Raw genomic sequence first — 23398 nt, forward strand, 5'->3', positions numbered from 1 at the left:
GAATAGAAATTCTCTTCATAACCATAGACTTCACTTTTGCTCTGGGGTTCCTTAATTCTATATTCAGTCAAATGCTGCCTTGGTTTCAAGGGCAGTCACTCCCACCCCTTTCTTTCAACTCTATTGTCCTTGTTTGTAGCGAGGCTCCATTGAGAACTAGAGCTGAGTGGTCCTGGTAGAAGTGAAATTGCTGGGTAGGTTATTTCTGTGTAAGTGTCAATTAACAACATTATTGAGAATATTTTCCATCACTATGCTGATGATTGAGAACAGATTGATGGGGCAATAATTATCTAGATTGGATATGTTCTGCTTTAAGGAGCAGAATATACTTGGATAATATTCCACATTGTTGGTGGACACCAGTGTTGTAGCTAAAATGGAACAATTTTTCCAGAAGCCTAGATAGTTCTGGGAACACTGCCTTGAAAGTAGCGATCCAGATAATCAATGCAAAGTCAGTCGGCCCTTATTTCTACATGAAGATGACTTGTTCATAAACCAATGTGGCCCTCACTAATACAGGGCAGTGAACAAAAAGCTTGAAATTTCATACACACCAAACAACATTAGAACTTCAGTTATTTTTGGTTCAAAAGTAAACCTTTCCTCTAACTGTCATAAGTTGCAAATGAGACATATCACTAGATCATAATTCCCTCCATACTTAGATGGTAAATGCTGTTCAATGTAACTAGTTCTGCCAAGATTTAATTTGTTATTAATGAGGTATAGCTGTAACCTCAAACTTTGGTAGCACTAGGCAACTATCCACAGCAGACTTAATGTTTCTGACTTGAATACCAATTCACACATGTTTTTAGGGTCAAACTTTCTGTTTCCTCAACTTTATATTTTCATACCAGGTTTACCACATTGGCTGCTTTTAAGCAAGTTACATGCCTTAATTAATGACTTTCACTTTTGGTGCCATAGCCATCCACACCTTCGGAATTGTGGAATTTAATCTCAGAATATCATAAATACTCCTAATAAAGTTCAACTAAGGAAATATGCCTGCAAACAATCACCTCTGTTAGACATCTTATCACAAACTATTAACTTGAAGTCCAGTTGTCAGTCCTTAATTCCAAACATAGATTTCATATCAGTGCTGATTGAGGTTGTGCCAGTTATGACCACAACTTAAATCAGGAACCAGGAATGAAGAGCCAACATCTTTCGAAGAACCAAGGTCTGGATTTTTTCAAGTTAGAAGTTGCCAGAATGTGCACAGACATTTGACCCTAAAAAATAGCTATACCACAGCTTGAAACTGACACACTCGACGTGGAGTTACAATATGTTTATTTTTATGTTCATGTAAGTTAAAGTCAAGCTAGAGTAGGAATTATTTCAAAATAAATATATCAGCATCATCAAGCTAAAAGGTCTAAAAACTGATAAATCTCCTGGCCTGGATGGACTACATCCCAGAGTTCTGAGGGAGGTGGCTGAAGAAATAGCGGAGGCGTTGGTTGTAATCTTTCAAAAATCATTGGAGTCAGGGAAAGTCCCAGATGATTGGAAAATCGCTGTTGTAACCCCCTTGTTCAAGAAAGGATCAAGACAAAAGATGGAAAATTATAGGCTGATTAGCCTAACCTTGGTTGTAGGTAAAATTCTAGATCCATTGTTAAGGATGAGATTTCTAAATTCTTGGGAGTACAGGGTTGGATTAGAACAAGTCAGCATGGATTTAGTAAGGGGAGATCATGCCTGACAAAGCTGTTAGAATTCTTTGAAGAGGTAACAAGTAGGTTAGACCAGGGAAACCCAGTGGATGTTATCTACCTACACTTCCAAACGGCCTTTGATAAGGTGCCTCACGGGAGGCTGCTGAGTAAGGTGAGGGCCCATGGTGTTTGAGGTGAGCTACTGGCATGGATTGAGGATTGGCTGTCTGACAGAAGGCAGAGAGTTGGGATAAAAGGTTCTTTTTCGAAAAGGCAGCCGGTGACAAGTGGTGTCCCGCAGGTTTCAGTGTTGGGGCCACAGCTGTTCACTTTATATATTAATGATTTGGATGAAGGGACTGGCTGCATTCTAGCAAAGTTCGCCAATGATACAAAGTTAGGTGGGCAGGTAGGTAGTACTGAGGAGATGGAGAGGCTGCAGAAAGATTTAGACAGTTTAGGAGAGTGGTCCAAGAAATGGCTGATGAAATTCAATGTGAGCAAAGGCAAGGTCTTGCACTTTGGAAAAAAGAACACAGGCATGGAATATTTTCTAAATAGTGAGAAAATTCATAAAGTCAAAGTACAAAGGGATCTAGGAGTGCTAGTATAGGATTCTCTAAAGGTTGACTTGCAGGTTGAGTCCTTGGTTAAGAAAGCAAATGTAATGTTGTCATTTATCTCAAGAGGGTTGGAATGTAAAAGCAGTGATGTTCTGATGAAACTTTATAAAGCTCTGGTTAGGCCCCATTTAGAATACTGTGTCCAGTTTTGGGCCCACACCTCAGGAAGGCACTGGAGTGTGTCCAATGGAGATTCACATGGATGATCCCTGGAATAGTAAGCTAACATACGATGAACAGCTGAGGATCCTGGGATTGTATTCATTAGAGTTTAGAAGGTTGAGGGGAGATCTAATAAGAACTTTCAAGATAATTCATGGCTTAGAAAGGGTGGATGCTGGGAAATTGTTTCCGTTAGGTGGGGATACTAGGACCTGTGAGCACAGCTTTAGAATTAGAGGGGGTCAATTTAGACCAGAAATGAGGAGACATTTCCCCATGGTAGGCTCGTTCAGAAGGTCAGGAGGAATGGGATTCAGGGAAATTTAGTTGTCTGGATACAGAATTGGCTGGTTGACAGAAGACAGCGAGTGGTAGTGGAAGGAAAGTATTCTGCCTAGAAGTCAGTGGTGAGTGGTGTTCCACAGGGCTCTGTTCTTGGTTTCTACTCTTTGTAATTTTTATTAATGACTTGGATGAGGAGATTGAAGGATGGGTTAGCAAGTTTGCAGACGACCAAAGGTTGGAGGTGTCATTGACAGTATAGAGGACTGTTGTAGGCTGCAGTGTGACATTCACAGGATGCAGAGATGGGCTGAGAGGTGGCAGGTGGAGTTCAACCTGGATAAATGCGAGGTGATGCATTTTGGAAGGTCGAACTTGAAAGCTGAGTACAGGATTAAAGACAGGATTCTTGGCAGTGTGGAGGAACAGAGGGATCTTGGTGTGCAGGTACATAGATCCCTTAAACTTGCCACCCGAAGTGGACAGGGTTGTTAAGAAAGCATATAGTGTTTTGGCTTTCATTAACAGGGGATTGAGTTTAAGAGCTGTGTTGCAGCTCTATAAAACTTTGGTTAGACCACACTTAGAATACTGTGTCCACTTCTGGTTGCCCTATTATAGGAAAGATGTGGATGCTTTGGAGAGGGTTCAGAGGAGGTTTACCAGGATGCTGCCTGGAATGGAGGGCTTATCTTACGAAGAGAGGTTGATTGAGCTCGGAGTTTTTTCATTGGAAAAAAGAAGGAAGAGAGGGGACCTAATTGAGGTGTACAAGATAATGAGAGGCATAGATAGAGTTGATAGCCAGAGACTTTTTCCCAGGGCAGAAATTATTAACACTAGGGGTCATAGTTTTAAACTGTTTGGCGGAAAGTATAGAGGGGATGTCAGAGGGAGAGTTGTGAGAGCATGGAATGCATTGCCAGCAGCAGTTGTGGAAGCGAGGTCATTGGGGATATTTAAGAGACTGCTGGACATGCATTTGGTCACAGAAATTTGAGGATTCGTACATTAGGTTTACCTTACATGAGGATCAATGGTCGGCACAACAGCGTGGGCTGAAGGGCCTGTTCTGTGCTGTACTGTTCTATGTTCTACGTTCTACATTTCTTCAGCCAGAGAGTGGTGGACCTGTGGCACTCACTGCCACGGAGCGTAGTGGAGGCCGGGATGTTAAATGTCTTCAAGGCAGAGCTTGATAAATTCTTGATCTCACAAGGAATCAATGGCTTCAGGGAGAGTTCAGGTAAGTGGCATTGAAATGCCTATCAGCCATGATTGAATGGTGGAGTGGTAGCGATGGGCCAAATGGCCTTACTTCCGCTCCTATTTCTTATAGTCTTATGGTCATCCTTTAATTGCCCCAGAAACTATTGATCCTTCCGTGTGTTTACCTCACGTTTATACTTCCAACAATATTATATTTTCAAGATTTTATTTAACCACCTCTACAACCCCAAAGGTGGACCATGAGATTACTTCAACTTTCATTTTCTTTATGCAAGGGAATAAGAACATTCTCCTCCTAATTTAAATGTTGAAACCTTAATTAAAAATATAAAACTACAGCCTAGGTGGCATCTTATTCTTGTTCTTGATAATATATCTAACTTGTAGTGTTCATCTCCATTTACAAGTTTGCTGTTCATCTCCATTTACAAGTTTAACCACTCCACCACTCCACCCTCCCTGACCTATCACCTTCATCCCCTCCCCCACTCACCCATTGTACTCTATGCTACTTTTTCCCCACCCCCACCCTCCTCTCACTTATCTCTCCACGCTCCAGGCTCACTGCCTTTATTCCTGATCAAGGACTTTTGCGCGAAACGTCGATTTCGAAGCTCCTTGGATGCTGCCTGAACTGCTGTGCTCTTCCAGCACCACCAATCCAGAGTCTGGTTTCCAGCATCTGCAGTCATTGTTTTTACCAAGTTTCTGGGAATGTCAATCACCAACAATCTGTCCCAGACCACGCATGTGACACTACAGTTAAGAAAGCGTAGTAATGTTTCTACTTCCTCAGAAGGCTAAGGAAATTCAGCATGTCTTATAAATTGTTAGAGATGCACCCTAGAAAGCATTCTACCTGGATGCATCACAGCATGGTATAGCAACTGCTCTTCCAAGATCAAAAGGAACTGCAGAGAGTTATGAACACAGCCCAGTCCGTCCCGCAAACCAGCCTCCCTTCCATTGACTTCAGCTATATTTCCCACTATCTTCGGAAAACAACCAACATAATCAAAGATGCCTCTCATCCTGCTTATACTCTATTCCACCCTCTTCCATCGGGCAAAAGATTAAAAAGTTTGTATACACATATGAACAGATACAAGAACAACCTCTTCCCCACTGATATCAGACTTTTGTATGGAACCTCTTTAATGTTAGTGTTGATCTCTCTCTTCATCTTCTCAGCAGCTGTAACATTGTATCCTGCACTGTTCTGTTGCTCTGATGTACTTGTATATACTGACAAAACTTTCAACTGTGCTTCAGTACACACGACTGTAATAAATCAAATCAAATCTATTCAGAACACATTAACTGTAAATTTCTTTGGTACTGTTTCTTTTAAACAATCCTAACTTTGCCAAGAGTACAGTAGGAAACCAGAAATTCAATGGCCTGATTGCATAAACAGCTTTACCAGTATCCTCAGTTCAGGGAGTTAATTAGACAAACAACGATGGTATCAAATTTAGAGTAAAGATGTACAATGCTGAAAAGATCGGAAGCAATCTAAAAAATTGGGAAAAGATTAGAACCCAGCAAAGAATAATTTCAATAATATAATAAAATGGTTGAAAACTACCAAGAAATATAAAAACAGATATTAAAAGCTTCAACAAATAAAACAAAAACAGCATTGTTAAAATTAGGGGCCATGTACATACTCTCCCTTCATCAGTACTGCCTCATGCTGGCTCAGAACTGTCCTCCCCCACCCCACCCCCAGTTCCGCATCATCCTCTGGCTCATTTTTAGTTCTAACAAGATTTCTTTTCCCTTTCAGGCATGAAGGAACACAAAATGCAACAACATAGAGATACCCATATCCTTCTGGAGTCTTTTTCCCTTTCCCTTCAATCTGACTCCATCCCCTCTCCTGACCCCACCTGTGATTGAATATTTACTATCCCTTTCGTTCACTGATGCTGAACATTTTGTACTCAGCAAAGGTCCAAGTTTTATCCCTCTTTAATAAATTTCGGGCATGACATGATGTTGAACTCTTCTTCCGTCATCTTTGCCTCTGTGCACATTTTTTTGGACAAGAGTCCTCTCCCCATCTCACAGGACCCTTTACCCACCTCCAATACTCTCCCTTCAGCTGGAATCCTCCCTTTGGCCTTCTACCTGCACTTGGCCTGTTCTATGAGAACTATCGACACAACATTGGTTGCCTCAATTTCTCTGTCGGTCCTTTCCCATTCAAGCCCCTTTCCCTGTGAAATGATTGCACTCTGTGCTCTCAGATCCGATCCTGACTTTGTAGGTAAGCCTGCCGACAAGATTGGTGCTGTTGATGTCAGATTGACTGACCTCTACATTGTGGAGGCTGAGCACCAGTTCTGAGAAGCTCCCTCCAATCTCCTCCTGGACCAAGACCACACCATGGACCTCCAGGCTATTATGTCCAGAATGGTCAATAACCTCATTTTTATCTGGTGATCCCTACACCTACACTGTCCCCAAACTCATAAACCTTCAACCCCACACAGCTTGCTTCTACCTCCTTCCCAAAATCCACAACAGGACTATCTGGGCAGACCCCTATTGTTTCTACCAGCTCCTGTCCCACAGAATGCATCTCTTCCTACCTCAACTTGATGTTTTCTCTCCCTTTTCCAATCCCTTCCCATGTATAGTCACAATCCTTCTAACAATTCACATCAGTTTCAGAATTTCCAGTTCATGGGCTCCAGCCATTTTCTCTTCACCATGGATGTGCAATACTTTTCCATGTCTATCTCATCATCAGGATGGTCTCACGGCTCTCTGCTTCTTCCTGGAAAAAAAGCCTGTACCATCCCCATCCACCATCCTCCTCTGTCTCGCTGGGATCATTCTCACTCTGAACTTCTTTTTTAACTCCTCCCACTTACTTCCGATCAAAGGTGTGGCCACGGGTACCCACATGGGCCCCAGTTATGCCTGTCTCCTTGGAGGGATACATGGAACATTCCTTGTTCCAGTCCCATTCTGGCTCCCACCCTCAACTCTTGTTTCCTTAACTCAAAAATTCGTAAAGGTGATCTATTTGACTTCCAATTTCCACCATCCTCTCATCTTCACCTGTTCCATCTCTGACTCCTACTTTCCCTTCTGGGTATAGACTGACTACCAATACCTACTACAAACTGATCAACTCGCACATTTACCTTGACTATACATCCTCACACACTGTTTCCTATAAAGAGTCTAACCCATTCACACCTTTCCTCCAACTATGTCACATCTGTTCCAATGATGCCAACTTTGACGGGGGGGGGGGGGGGGGGGAGGTGGTCTCCAAAATTCTTACCTTCTTCCTCAATCAAAGATTCCCCCACCACTATATTTGACTGGGCCCTCAGCCATATCCGACCCATCTCCACATTTGGCCCTCAGCCCCTCTGACCCTTCCCACAAAAGTGATGGGTCCCCTTCATTCTCACTTACCACCCAACCAGCATCCACACCTGAAGGATCATTAGCTAGCATTTGCACCACTTCTAGCAGGATGCCACCACCAGACACATATTCCGCTCCCCTCCTTTGTCAACCATCTGCAGGGACTGTTCCCTCTGGGACATCCTGGTCCACTCCTCTTTCACTCCCAACTTCCTCCCCCACAACCTCCACACACACAGCCTCACAGCATATCCTATGCCATCACAAACACTTGCCTATTTACTTCCTCCCTCCCCACTGTCCAAGGATCTAGATTCACCTTCCAGGCAAAGTAGTGATTTACCTGCACTTCACTCAATCCAGTCTAATATATTCGCTGCTCACAATATGGCCTCCTCTACAACGGGAAGACAAAGCGCAGACTGAGCAACCGCTTTGCAGAATACTTATGTTCTGTTTGCAAAAATCATCCTGAGCTTCCAGTTGTCTGCCATTTCAACATACCACCATATTCCCTGGCCAACATCTGTCTTGGGCTTGTTGCAGTGCTCCAGTGAGGCTCAGCACAAGCTGGAAGAAGAGCATCTCATTTTCTGCTTGGGCACCCTGCAGCCCTCTGGACTCAATATTGAGTTCAACAATTTTAGGGCTTGAGTACCTTGTCCAATGTCCTCACCTCCACACCAGGTCTTGTCATCATACCGGCTGTTACCATAACCAACCCATTGTCAGCCACTAATGGTCCGCTTTAGCAGCTATTGACTCTCCCAGGCTAATCTTTACCCATTACTTTGTCTGTCTGCCCAACTGTTTATCTTTCTCTCTGGGCTCCAACTCCATCTATCATCTACTCCACCGCCCTCCTCTCACCCTTCCTTTAGCATACACAGATTGTTCTGCTAAATGTGCGTTTTGTCAATGTGAATTCACTGTTAACACGATTCTGTTTATTCTGAGTTCTCTGTGATATAGACTTCCTGGCATTCTAACTGCTGGTAGTCTCCAAAATCAATTTTGCATAGGAACTGGCTTGGCTAACATCAGTAACTGCATCTGTGTCTGCTTTTCTTCCAGTGGATACCTTATGAAAGGCCCTTTATTGTACAGCTATTAGAATATGAAGTGATAAAGAATGTAAAGTCCTGAATGTTGCCAATACTTTAAAAACTAGAATGAGTAAACGCATTGCTAAATGCTACCCAGGATACAACACAATTTAGAAGTATGGACATTTTTCTGTGAAGGTCATGTTGTTTTCTGATACGAGCTCTACTTTCTAACCATCTCTTATGTTGTTGAGAAAGTGTACAGTAGTCAGTTTAATTTGCTTTGGCTTGAATGTTGGATATGGAAGAATACCCCAATGAAGCAAATGGCCGTAGAAATCAGATTGCAGCTCTCGGAGCACGTTATTCCACATTGTGGTATCTTGGGCTTATCACAAAACAATTACTAACCTTTGTTCTTGATGCTCCCATCATAGGAAGTAGCTCTGTTAACCATCCAATTAAATTTTCAATATTTGCACAGCATCACCAATCCTCTGTAGTGAAGTGAATACAAACCAATTCCATTTCACTACCCATCCAAGCTTGGTATCATTGGTAAAGTTGCCACTTTGGATTCAGAAATAGCAAATTTGATACAGTGATGATTCCAAAGCTGAACCCTGGGGTTATTCACTCATTACTTCCTGCCATATTTAAGATAATCCATCTGACAAGTACTAATGATTTCTGAGCCATCAAACAGCAACCCAGGGCTTACCCTTAAACTCTGGTTTGGAGTTTAATTCATAATTTTTCATTTGAAATGATTCAAAGCCAAAATAGATATTTGGGTTTGCTCTTCTCCAGAGAAATTCAGAAGTTGCCATTTCCTAGCTCACTACTTTCCAGATGGATTACAAACTTACTTTTATAATCAATTCCAAAGTATTATATTCATTTTGATTCGCTGGGATCAGGAAATGATCTATACATGTGACCTTAAATTTTAAATTCGATCCTGCTGCTAAATAGTATATAATTGTCTGGGCCACAAAAACAAATGGCTTGGGCACTCATAACAAAATACTTATTACCATTAAATATAATTAATTACAGATGGAAAAGGACCAGAAAACAAGGGGTCATAACATATTAGACCTCAGAAGTAACAAGGAGACAATATTAGATTTTAGTGATGGGTATTGAGCCAGATTTAGTTACCAGCCAAATGGTCTGTTGATACCTATCTAATAGTGACCAAAATATGATAGAGTTCAATGTAGTTTTTGAAAGGGAAAAACACAAAACAGCTACTAACGTTACAGAGATAGGTCAGGCTGATTCAGTGGGATAGGGCAAAGACTGTCCTCAGTAAATTGAGCAAGGCCCTAAATGTGTAAATCATAGATGATTGGTGGGCGGTGTTCAAAAAACTTAACATGCAATTTGATCCAGCTAATACCTCTAAGGAGTGCCATGAACAAATTACATGCAAGGAAACTGAATGGGAGGTAGACACTTTGGGCAGAATCTCAAACAGGCCTGTATGATGGAGGGTGTGGCAAGATTTGTTCCTGAATCATGTGAGAAGTCTGGCAAGACCCATCCTAACATCAGGAGCAACTCGCTGCATCTTTTATGCATCTGCACAGCAGTGAGGCATGTTGCTCATTAGGCTGCAGGAGAGTCTTTGTTCAAGTACCCTGAATAGCATCCTATGTAAATGTCAAGGGCAACAAATACATGGAAATGCAGGAGTGAAATTAGGAAAATCTTCAACACACAAGTAGTTTGGAATTCCCAGAAATGGCAACTAATGCTCAATCAATTGTCACTGTTAAACTTGAGAGTGAAAGCTATTGGTTAAGTATGGGTATAAATCAATTTAGGGGAAAGATGGATACAGAGCAGCTACATCGAAAGATGGGCACATGTACAACAGGCTTCACAGCCTACTCCTGTTGCTATGCCATTCAGCCCATCTTATGTATCATATGATTATCCCATTTCATTATTCTATAGAATGAAAAACAACACAAATCACACTACTATTTCTTAAATATTCTAAGTACTACTTGCAAGTATATTTATTTTTTATTATTTATTTGAGAAATATTTCATAATTATCAGTTGCAAATTTACCATTAATTAGTATAAACCTACCATATTGACTTTTGGTTACATCTCAATGTGTGATTTGCTTTACAAACTGAATTCCTTTGTGTTTTTCTCTCATAACAAATAAATTATTTACAAATGTATTAATTCATACAAAAGGGCATTTGTTGGTTTAACAGCTTATACATGTTTTTTTGGCCTTTTAATATATAACACAGTTCATACTCATCATTTTTGACTCTCAAATGTAATGACTTAAGTTCCGTAAAACAGCCAAATAAAATAGTCGTTTAAAGACATTCCATGGTTCAAAGTAGATTTGAACTGTTGAGTTCTGAATATTTCAATTTTCTTTAGAAACCTTCTTCATTACTCCACTGAAGTACTTGTCACGGAATGAATTGTGGCCCACATATGGACTATACTTTGCATCAATAAGATGGGCATATCGATCCTTATCCTAACGGATAAAGGAAAGGACGTTAGTATAAATAACACTGTTTGACTACTAACTTAACCACAATAGAATTCCAAATAATTAATTTTCAGAGTCACATTTTCATCCAAAATAAGATGGTTTTGAATTGATATTGCCTGTGGTTAGTTATGAAATAGAAATAAGTATTTTAATATACTGTTCCTGTCATTTTCTTGCATCTTCTTCTTTGTGAACTGTCCATTACCGCTTCAAATAGCCTCTCATCCGAACACTACCTCCTTTTTGAAACTATCTGATGTCTCCCTGTTATTCTCTTCATTTCCTCTCTCTGCTGTCACCTCATTTTTAATATATTCCTCTCCATTGACATTTGCTACTTTCTAAAGATGTTTTATGGTTTGACTACTTTTAAACTTTAAGCTAAAGGGAGAATATAATTTCAAGTGTTTCCCTAGCATTCTTCATCTCTATCTCAAGTGAAATCAGAATTCCAGTTTCTCACGTTAATGTCAAAGTTTCCTAACTGTCAACAAAAAAGATGGCATAAATTGAGGTAGTTTAAAATTATTTTTTGAAAATTGAATATTAAATAAGTGTGAAAACCACTTCCCCTCTGAAGACAGTACCTCCCGATCACCGGTTGGGATTTTGTCTCGGCAGCCCCAGCCTTGTCCATGGACAGTAAAGCCAAGTGCAACCATTCCATGGCCATTCCAACTGGAACTGTTGTCCCCCAGAGAAGTAACATTGACACCAGTCTCAGACCAAGGCAAGTCAGATTGGGACTGCAGAGCTGGTTTGGCAGACCCTAGCTGGTGAAGGAGAGTGTATTGTTACTGTGGAGTGGCCATTGCTTCCAGGGTAGTACCTTGTGGGGTTAGGAGGGCCCACCCTCAAGCTCCCCAGGAGATTCTAGAGTTTACCTGGCAGATTTCTCAAGTGGGAGAATGTGAGGACTGCAGATGCTGGAGATCAGAGTCCAGAGTGTGTTTCTGGGAAAGCAGAGCAGGTCAGGCAGCATACGAGGAGGAGGAGAATCGACGTTTCGGGCATAAGCCCTTCATCAGAAATGAGGCTTGTGGGCCGGGGTTGAGAGATAAATGGGAGGGGCATGGGATGGGTACCTGAGAAAGTGATAGGTAGATGAAGGTGAGGGAGAAGGTGATAGATCGGGGGGGGGAAGTGATGGGCAGGTCTGAAGGGCAGTGCCAAGTCGAAAACTTGAGACTGGGACAATGTGGGGGGAGGGGAAAGGAGGAAGCTGTTGAAATCCACATTTATCTCATGTGGTTGGAGGGTCCCAAGGTGGAATATAAGTTCTTCCTCCAGGCATTGAGTGGTAACGGGTTAGCAGTGGAGGAGGCCAAGGACCTGCATTTCCTTGGCAGACTGGGAGGGGGAGTTGAAGTGTTCAGCCATGGGACGATGGGGATGGTGGGTGCGGGTGTCCCAGAAATGTTCACTGAAATGATCCACAAGAAGGCGTCCTGTCTCCCTGAAGGAGGGGAGACCCCATCGAGTGCAATCGATGCAGTAGATGACATTGGTGGAGGTACAGGTAAAGTTCTGACGGATGTGGAAGGATCCTTTGGGACCATGTACAGAGATGAAGGGAGTGGTGTGGCAGGGAAAGGTGCCAGGAGTGGGGTGTGGGCTGGTGGGGGGTGTGGACCTGACGAGGAGTCACGGAGGGAACAGTCTCTCTAGAACACTGATAGGGTTAGGGACTGAAATATATCTTTAGTGGTGGGGTCTGTTTGGAGGTGGCTGAAGTGGCAGAGGATGATGCGATTCAAGCTGTTGGTGGAGTGGGATTCTGTCCTTATTGCGTTAGGAGGGGTGGAATTGGTCATCCCGGGAACAGACGTGGCGGAGGCAGAGACATTGGGAATAAGGGAGGTAGGGTGGGAGTCAGTGGGCTTGTTGTAGATGTCTATGGTTGGTCACCAGAGACGATGATGGGAGAGGTCCATGAAGGGGAGGGAGGTATCCGAAACGGTCCAGGTGAATTTGAGGTCAGGATGGAAGGTGTTGGTAAAGTTGATGAACTGTTCAATCTCCTCGTGGGAGCATGAGAAGGCGTGGGAAGTGGTGCTGGTGTAACTGCAGAAGATAGACTGTTCTACGTATCCAACAAACAGGCAGGCATAGCTGGGTCCCATGCGGGTGCCCATGGCTACCCCTTTGATTTGGAGGAAGTAGGAGGATTGGAAGGAGAAGTTGTTGAGGCTGAGGACCAGTTCAGCCTAGTGGATGAGGGTGTCAGTGGAAGGGTACTGGTTGGGATGGCATGAGAGGAAGAAACGGAGGCCTTGGAGGCCTTCGTCACAGCGGATCGATGTGGACTGGATGTCCATGGTGAAACGAGGTATTGGGGGCCGGGAAACGAAAATCTTGAAGGAGGTGAAGGGCATGGGTGGGGTCACAAATGTTGGTGGGGAGTTCCTGGACTAAAGGGGACAGACGCAGTGGGGCAGTCAGGTTTGTGAATCTTAGGAAAGAGGTAGAATCGGGCAGTGCAGGATTCATGGACAATGAGGTTGGAGGCAGTGGATGAGAGATACCCAGAGGTGATGAGGCTGTGGATAGTCTGGGAGATGATAGTTTGGTGATGGGAGGTGGTGTCGTGGTCAAGGGGATGGTAGGAGGAGTGTCTGCGCCAGGCTTCAGTCGTGTAGAGGTCAGTGTGCCACACTACTACTGCACCCCCCGTGTTTGCGGGTTTGATGGTGAGATTGGGGTTGGAGCGGATGGAGTGGCCTGCGCATTATGAGCGCGGGCAGTTGGAATGAGGGCTGTGGACAGGTTGAGCCGATCGATGTCACGGTGACAGTTTGAAATGAAGAGGTCGAGGGCAGGTAAGAGGCAGGCATAGGGTGTCCAGGTGAATGGGGTGCGTTGGTGGCGGGAGAACAGGTCCTTGGTGGGTGGGCAGGTTCCTCAAGTGGCAAGGGCCCTCACAACATTGGCAAAATGTACGTAACAGCCATAAAAAAATGGCTAATTGGCCTCTGGCTGGAAGGGCCATTGAAATCCTTTCCCACTACTTGCAAAATGCCATAGCCATGAGAAGGGATGGGCACACCTCCTTCGCTCTAATGTTTCAGCTCATCACTTGTCCTCTTCCAGTCCCCAAGGCCGTTTGAAATCCCAGCTATATCCCAGCTACCTTTTGCTCTCTCTGATCCAACTTCACTGACATCCTCAGCATAATATGCTTTTCAATAAAGCTGGTAAAGGTGAGAAACCAGACTTATCAGTGTTTCTTGGAACAAGTTGGCAAGCACGTATCCCGCCGGTTTTTAATACACAAAGTCTTTTTTTTGTCAATGAAGCTTTTGAAATTTGTCCTCATTATCCAAAGTTATTTGAACAAAAACTAATCAATGTTAAAAACATATTAGTAACTAATAGACCAGTGCTGGTACCTTCTTGGGAATTGTTTATGCTTCACATTTTAAAACCAGTTCAGCACTCGTCAAAAACCTTCGCTTTCATGTTTTAGCTGTTGCAATTTTCAGGCGAAAAATTTAGTTGAAGCCATTAAATGAATACACGGAAACAAAATGAACTGGCAAAAGTAATTACAATAGAGCAAAAATATAATGTATTATAAATGTGCACATATTATTTTTAGTGAAAGAATCATGATGTGCAATATGTATCAAAAACTTGACAATAGCCAATTGCATTACAGATTCAGGAAATGTATTCAGATGCAAGATATTTAATACATACTTAGTACAGATGGGTCATTGGTTTATTGGTGAGTATGTTAACTAGTATTATTAACTGATTAGTTCAACTATAGAAGGCAAGAACATCTTCTCCTTCAGCAAACTGGAAGAAGCTCCTAAAGGTGGAGTGTCTTGGTCCAGTATTAATCCACTGTGAGCTATGTTTGGGACTGTTCCTTTTTCTCTGTTAATATAATGCAAATATGTAATTTTCTTTGATGCCAGATATATTTCACTCTTTCCTTTTATTTGATGGTTTTACTTTAATTAATTGCTTTTCTTATATTCTTTGCTTTATTTTCTCTGCTTCTACAGAAGGTAAAATTTCATGGGTACCAACTTTGACTTAGAAGCAGAGATGGAATGAGTTGGTGGATTGGGAAAGTAAGAGGAACAGCAAATGAACAATGAGTAGGAATCACATTTGGCTGTTCCTTCTACCTCAGCTTGCTCTACTTACATAATAGTGCAGTACTAACCCAACTGGGATTAGCTGACTCAACACACCCAGACTTTAAACCTGCCATTTTGTTGGAAGCAATACTAGCTTCTTTTTTTCACTATTCCCATTTCTGAGACTAATGGCCTTGCCTTCACATCTAAGATGACCATAAGTTCAGGAGATATCAATGGAATGATTTATTTTCTAAAGATATCTGATTCAAAATTAGACTGAATGTAACTTAATGTTATTGTATCCCTAATACAGCAGTTAAGAAAGAGCCAGTAAGTGTATTTGTTTCCTGTTTAATTTGTAGAATATTTATTCCAACTAAACAGAAAAACTAATTTCCCAAGAAAGGTTATGTTGGGATCAGGAAACTGCAATTAAATGCAGCCAATTTTCAAGTCCTTGTATCGCAACCTATTTAATTTTATATCCAGCAACTGAATTGAAACAAAAACAGTCACACCCCGAAAGAAATGCTTTTCTCGAGTCAGCAAGATATTTCACATGGCCTTTACCAAAGGACTCGCTGTCTTATCATGCGAATCATTGAAACCAGATAACTCGACATATTTTGTGCTTCAATCAGCATTTATTTAAATGTTCCATTTGGATCAAGAGTTACTACGCAATTAGACACGAATGCCAAGCAGTTTGGTATAACGGAATTTTATGCTTGGATCAGAAATGCATTTATTTGGATACATGTGTAACCTATAAATTTGATTTATCCTTCTCAGATGTGAGAGGGTTAAACAGCATCTTTCTGACCTGCAGTGGCTTGTGCTACTATTATTACATTAAAACATACAGTCCCTCTTCAAACGATAACATAATCATTAGTTGGGGTCCCTTATTGCCGTGTTCACCACAAGTCATTTATGGCCTTTAAATACTAGCTATGTGGAAAACGAAATGCTGCAATCTGTAATGTTTTAGAAGCAAATAGCAGCTGAAAGCACAAACAAAGTAAATTGCTCCTGTGCGCTTCTCACCTTAGCTTCTGGAAATTCAAACCAACTCTTGACAATTGGCTTTGGGACAAAAAACTGCTGACCTAAAAAGTTGCGCTGGCAATTGCAATATCTAATCTGTTATTAACTATGCTATTTCCATATTATAAACAGGAAAAAGAAAGTATCAGGTGGTGTTGCATTTGCTTACACTTTTTAAAGATTCATATCCTACGTTTACTCAAATGGGCCTCAGTTCAGCTTCAGGGTAATTGCCCGTGTCTGGTTTTTGTTTAAAAAGCCTGTCTTTCTTATCACAGCTTTTCACTGCTCGACATCTGCTGCTGTACAGTAGCTATAGAAACCACTTGTGCAAAATCATACAGTTATAAACATTGAGAAGGACAACTAGTTCTGACATAAAACCACTGTCACGAAACCATGAAAATCATAGCAGAGAAACATAATTTGAAAATACATCCAAAATAAATTGTTTTATTCAAGCCAACACTTAAATAATGACGTGCACTTGAAGAGTTATGCAAGCAAAGTAGTAACTAATAATATGGAGAATTAACCTCTCTAGTTTTACCTCAGAATAAATTAAAAGATAATTGCAATTTTGTTACTGACTACATGCCAAAATTGGAATCTATCCTTCAAAGGTGGACACACATTTATTTTGGCAAATTATTTGAGGCATGGAGTGAACTTCACCAGCCTGCTGAAAGATGAACTGCAAAACTGTGGTAGTGTGGCCAAGTGGTCTAAGGTAATAGAATTAAGTTCCAGTCTCTATCAAGTCGTGGGTTCAAATTCCACTGTGACCACAGTCACAGGTGATATACCCCAAGCAGTTGCTTGCCAAAGATGTGGGCACCTTCAAGTTTGTGATGTTTACTTTAAGGACAGCATAGTGGTTAGCACTATTGCCCCACAGTGCCAGGGACCCGTGTTTGATTCCAGCCTCGGGCGACTGTCTGTGTGGGGTTTGCACATTCTCCCTGTCACTTCGAGAGTTTCCTCTGGCTGCACCAGTTTCTTCCCACAGTCCAAAATATGCAAGTTAGGTGAACTGGCTGTGCTAAATTGCCCATAGTGTTCAGAGGTGGATAGGCTAGGTGCATTAATCAAGGAAATGTACAGTAATAGGGTGGGGGAATGGGTATGGGTGAGAAACTCTTCAGAGGGTTGGTGTGGACTTGTTGGACCGAATGGCCTGCTTCCACACTGTAGGGATTCTATGTAAAATAGAAGGGTTCATAAAACAGCTTCAGAAGGGGCCAAGAAAGAAGGTCAGCATCTTCCTACTGTTATGGGATATTCCCAGAAGCAGAAAATGGCTGCCCACTAACTGAAGAGCATGTTCAACTTAGTCAATGAATGGCTACTGTACACCTGTCACCAACATTTTACTGGCATCAGGAGGGTCTCCTTGCTACATAGGAGACCATCATGCATATTAAGGCTGTTTTCCAGGGTATATGTATTTGTGTGTGTGTTTTGGTGGGTGGTGAAGGGTGGATGGATTTCTTTCAGGCTGCCCCAAGGCCTCTGCAGCTCCATGTTGCCACTGGACACTTCACTCCCCTAAATGCCAGGTCTGCCTGCCTTGGATCTGGCCCATTCAAAAACATCTTACCACTTGAGGGTTCCTTAACAGGGAGGCATCACTTTGCTGCAGAGTCAGCAACAGATCTGTACCACTGGCTCTACTGAGTCAGCCAAATTCTTGGCCTCAGAAGCTCTGGGATAGGCCACCATCTTTAACTGGAAGGCAGTCCTAGTGGTGGTCTCATATTGGTAACTGCCAGTTAAATTCCTCATTGCAACCCTGCAGACTTGGAACTCACTCTTGGTCCGTTTGGCAAGATTTCTTTGATTTGCGTGAAATTCACTCCATTATTACACAGGGTGATTCAATATATAATAGAACTTTTTTTTTCAAAACAAAGTTTAAAAAAACAAGAAAAAATAATTTTCCCACAATGTAAATTCCAAGACATTATTCTTGAAAAGCACATGCTATTCTATTAAAAAGTATTACTGGAAAATTAAACCTGTTTTCACTTTTGCATCCAATGTCAGTGTTTGGTACAAATGTTTCTCTACAATGCTCTAAAATACACGTCATTCTATCTCAGAAAAAATATATTCTAATTACACTCCAGTGATAGCCACTTTTATTCCAGAACTTTTTCAGCTTCTCAAAATATGTCGGTCAAGTGATGGATTACATTTTGTAGTGGAATTAGTGGGAAGTTAGGATTCCTGACCCTCACTTCTCTTCCAACCAGCAAAATGAACAGGAATTCAAAGTAACCCAGGCTCCTGGAACAGGATCTCATTATGATCCACAAACAAGCACAAAGAAGTCTATATAACCTGTCAGAAGCATGTACAGCTGTACAGAGGAGAAATTATAGAACTATTAGCACAATCATAAAATCAAAGAACTCTAGAAGAAAACAACATAAAATGTTGGAAATGCTCAGCAAGTCAGGCAACATCTGAGGAGGAAAACAGAGTAAATGTTTCGGATCAATGACCTTCATGAAGACAGTTTAATGGTGTTACCTATCCAAATTTATTTTAATCTATTTCCAGAACACGTCATTGGCAAAACTGGGGTTGAATTATTTAGATGGCAGTGGGCTTCCTTCTGTAAGCTTGTTTTTTTCCTGTTTGTCTGCAAATATGGGCATTATTGGCTACAGCAGCATTCACTGCCCATCCTTACCCTTAACATGCTGACTTTATGAAGCATTGCAGATCTTAGTGTGTAGATGTACTCACAATATCGTTAGAGAGTTCCAGGACTTTGAAACAGTTAGAGTAAAAGAATAACAATATATTCCAAGTCAGGATGGCATGTGGCTTGCAAGGGAAATTTACAAATGGTGGTGCTGCCTCTGCCCTTCAAGTTGTACAGGTTGCAGGTTTGGAAGGTGCTGTTGAAAGAGCTGCAGTGTTTTGTTGCTGTGCATCTTGCAAATAGTACAAAATGCTACCACTGTATATCGGTGGTGAAGGGAATAACTGTGGACAGGGTGCCAATCAAGCAGAATGCTTTGTCCTAAATGGTGTTGGGCTTGAGTGTTGTTGGAGCTGTACCTTTCCAGGCAAGCAGAGAGTATGCCATCCTCATTTGTGCCTTGTGAATTTGGGGAGACAGGAGGTGAGTTACTCACAGCCCAACTCCGAGCCTTGGACCTACTTTTGTAGCCATAGAATTAAGTTGGGTGGTCCAGTTCATTTTCCAGTCAATGGTAAACCCTGGGATGCTGACAGTGAGGAATTCAGCAATATTAAGCCTTTGATTTTCAAGGAGAGATGATTAGATTGTATATCGTTTGAGATTCTCATTGCATTTGTATGGCATGAACATTGCTTGCCAATTATTAGTCTAAGCCTGGACATCATTCAGGCCTTCCTACATATGAACACAGGGAATAGCTTCAGTATCTGAGTTGTCACAAATGGTGCTTTACATTGTGCAATCAATGAACATTCCCACTTCTGACCTTATGATGAAGGGAAGATCATTGAAGAAAGAGCTGAAGGTGGATGGATCCAGGTCTCAATCCTGAGAATGCTGTGTGATGACTTGGGCCTGAGGTGACTGACTTCCAACAACTATAACTGGATTAAGAATTAAGAATCAATCACATTGCTGTTGCCTGGAGTCACATGTCGGTCAGTCCCAGGTAAGGTACAGAAGACTTCCTTTCCTGCATGACATTAGAGATTGGTGTTTACTGCAATTGATGATAGTTTCATGGTCACCTTTAATCAGACTCATTTGACATTTTAATGTAGTTAAATATCTCAAGGAGGTTTATGTGAGCATACAGAGTAGTAATAACAACAAGCCATAAAAACATGAAATGACCAGAAATTCTATCAAAGAGATAAACTTTAAGGAAAATCTTAAGGAAAGAAAATGAGTGAGAGTGATAGAAAGGCATAGAGAGGGAATTTGAAAGATTACAGCCTCACCAACTGAAGGCTCAATCATCAATAAGGGAGCAATTTAAAGTGGAGATGCCCAAGAAGCTGCAATTTGACAAGTGTGACTGAGGGCTGTGTGACTGTAGGAGCTCATAGAGACAGAAAAAGGTGAAATGATGGAGGGATTTGAAATCAAGGATGACAGTAAATCAAGATATTGCTTTACTGGGAGCCAGTGTACACCAATGAACACAGGAGTGATAGGGGAATGGGATTTGTTGTGGATTACGACACAAACATCAGTTTTAGATAACCTCAAGGTTACAGAAGGTCCATTATGGGAGACCAGCCAACTCAAGTCAAGCTCAAGATAACAAGACTTTTATTTATGATCTCAGCTCATGTTAACATTAGAAATGCCAGTTCCCAGAGTAATACCTGGTTTAATAGACACAAACTTTGCTTTTATTTTAAACTATCAAAGTCAATAATTGAAAACATTCACAAGTCTGCCAATGTACATTTATTACAAATAATAAAACATTTATTAAATATAAACTCCTTTACATTTGACATAATGATTAAAAAGATTTCAATCCAAATACCAGAAGAGGATTCAAGCTCACACTATTCGTTCTATCCTAGCAAATCTTTGCAAACACCAAAACCTCGGGCTAACACAGCTGTAACTGCTTTCCTTCCAGTGAATTTCTGCACAGTCACCGGATGCTTTTGTTCAGCTGTTATCTCTCCCTAAGACATCTAAAACAAACTGCAAACTAAACTCACAATTACTTTAACATCACAGCAAACATAAGTTGCCACAACTCAGTTTCCACCGACCTTGCAGGATTTCTCAGAGGGGAAAGGGACAATTTTGCACCTTCACACTGACTGACTAACACTCATCTACATTTTTCTATCTATATCCCCGGATCCCTTTCATTAGGCAACAACACAGTTTTTCCACTTTTTTAGTGCAGTGAATTGCGAAGTCCCAGGGTTGTAAACCTTCATGAAAATGCATGTAAATAAACAAGTCACCAGACTCCTTGGTAGCAAACCAAGAAGAATAAATCTACAGAATAAAAGTAAAACCATGTCTCTATCTTCTCCATAAACAAAATAGAAAATATAAATCAAAGTTTAGGTGATGCTCTAAGCAATGTAAATGAGGGTGTCAGCAGCAGAAAGGTTGAAATAATGACGAAGTCAGTGATGTCCAGACATGCAATCTAAGTGATGGTACAAATATGAGGTCAGAAATTCACCTCAGGATCAAATGTAGCACCAAGGTTCCAAATAGATTGAAATGATCTCTAATTGTAGACAGACAGACGGATAAACTCAGGAATCAAGAAATGGAGCTTGGGCACCAAAAACAATGACTTCTGATGTTCCAATATTTAATTGGGGAACCATAGAGGTCATTACTGTTGTCATCTAGTTTTTAATTGTTGATGTAATTAAGCAAACAAAATCTTTCATACATACAAAATGGAACAAACATTTGTGGGAAAGCACATCCTTTTGGTGTTAATCAGATCATATATTGACAGAAGTGACTTGCATTCACAAAAAGCTTAAAAAAAATTGCAGAATACCCACCCATGAGAAAAAGACTATGTTGCTCAATAAAGCACATCCTTCTAAAACCTTTCTTCCCAACTAGCAATCAAATGTTTTTTACATATCCTTTAACATTTGTCCTAAGTACACTGTCGAGTGGATTATTCTATGGAGATTGCATTCTTCAAGCAAATAAATAATGAAGCCCTTAGTTCTGTCTCACCACAACTTTATCGCCCAAGTCCTAATTTATTGGTTTAATTTGTAGTAGCTAAGCTGTACCATTTGTTTTATGTTTCAATGCCACACTATTTAAAGTTTAATGGTCTTGCTAGTTCTAGGAGAAAGTGAGGACTGCAGATGCTGGAGATCAGAGCTGAAAATATGTTGCTGGAAAAGCGCAGCAGGTCAGGCAGCATCCAAGGAGCAGGAGAATCGACTTTTTGGGCATGAACCCTTCTTCAGGAATGAGGAAGGTGTGTCCAGCAGGCTAAGATAAAAGGTGGGGAGGAGGGATTTGGGGGAGGGGCGTTGGAAATGCGATAGGTGGAAGGAGGTTAAGGTGAGGGTGATAGGCCGGAGAGGTCAAGAAGAAGATTGCAGGTTAGGAAGGTGGTGCTGAGTTCGAGGGTTGGGACTGAGACAAGGTGGGGAGAGGGGAAATGAGGAAACTGTAGAAATCTGAGTTTATCCCTTGTGGTTGGAGGGTTCCTAGGTGGAAGATGAGGCGCTCTTCCTCCAGCCGTCGTGTTGCTATGGTCTGGTGATGGAGGAGTCCAAGGACCTGCATGTCCTTGGTGGAGTGGGAGGGGGAGTTGAAGTGTTGAGCCACGAGGTGGTTGGGTTGGTTGGTCCGGGTGTCCCAGAGGTGTTCTCTGAAACGCTCTGCAAGTAGGTGGCCTGTCTCCCCAATGTAGAGGAGGCCACATCGGGTGCAGCGGATGCAGTAAATGATGTGTGTGGAGGTGCAGGTGAATTTGTGGCGGATATGGAAGGATCCCTTGGGGCCTTGGAGGGAAGTAAGGGGGGAAGTGTGGGCACACATTTTGCATTTCTTGCAGTTGCAGTGGAAGGTGCTGGGAGTGGAGGTTGGATTGGTGGGGGGTGTGGACCTGACGAGGTAGTCACAGAGGGAGTGGTCTTTTCGGAATGCTGATAGGGGAGGGGAGGGAAATATATCCCTGGTGATGGGGACCGTTTGGAGGTGGCGGAAATGACAATAGATGATACGATGTATATGGAGGGTGGTAGGTGAGGACCAGTGGGGTTCTGTCCTGGTGGCGATTGGAGGTGATTGGTCTTGCTATTTCCCCCATTATTGATAATTCCCCTTACACTTACAATCGTTTTTGGCAGTCATTCATTTATATTTTAATTCTCTATATCTTTTTTGCAGCATCTTGAACACCTCTATTAGCATCTCTAATGACTAGTGCAGCATAAAACGTGAGCATAACTGTTGTATACTCCCACTTCCTTTTAGCTTTGTCACATTATCTCAGCTGTATTAAAATCTATCGTTATTCTCAGGCATTAAACTTAACCTTATTTAATTATTTCATTTATTATACGTTTACCCAGTATACTTTTTGAACAATGTTATTTTACATTTTCAGTTTTCTATTTTACAAGTTAGCTTGTTTATTCAAGGTGCATAAACAATAAAAATGCTTTAAACATAATCCATCTCAATTATTGTCCTTATTTTGTGTCATTAGCAAATTAGACAGCTTTATGTTTGCTTTCAGCAATTAATTTTTGTAGATGCAGAGGATTCCAATCATCAACTTAAAAGCTCTTTCCAATATATTTATTACACTAATCATAAGTA

At 41.6% G+C, this 23398-nt stretch overlaps 1 protein-coding gene across 5 annotated transcripts in view; it reads right to left on the bottom strand.

Annotated features, from left to right (window-relative positions):
- trmt11 (tRNA methyltransferase 11) overlaps positions 1–23398 on the bottom strand; it is a 116852-nt gene that overhangs the window by 4885 nt on the left and 88569 nt on the right. For 2 of the 5 annotated variants that reach the window (XM_043683880.2, XM_087980549.1), the window contains exon 13: positions 10425–10930. The exons of 1 other annotated variant lie outside the window; for it this stretch is intronic. In XM_043683880.2, the coding sequence (XP_043539815.1) occupies positions 10814–10930 (117 nt within the window). In that variant the 3' untranslated portion in view covers positions 10425–10813. Of the gene's footprint in view, positions 1–10424; positions 10931–19571; positions 19779–23398 lie in introns of those variants that run through there. 2 more of the 5 variants (XR_015753477.1, XR_006310362.2) reach the window with 2 other exon arrangements.

The sequence above is a fragment of the Chiloscyllium plagiosum genome, unplaced genomic scaffold (assembly GCF_037043375.1).
Source record: "Chiloscyllium plagiosum isolate Xiang-an unplaced genomic scaffold, Cpla_swu_hap1 HiC_scaffold_3, whole genome shotgun sequence".
NCBI classification, from domain to species: domain Eukaryota; kingdom Metazoa; phylum Chordata; class Chondrichthyes; order Orectolobiformes; family Hemiscylliidae; genus Chiloscyllium; species Chiloscyllium plagiosum.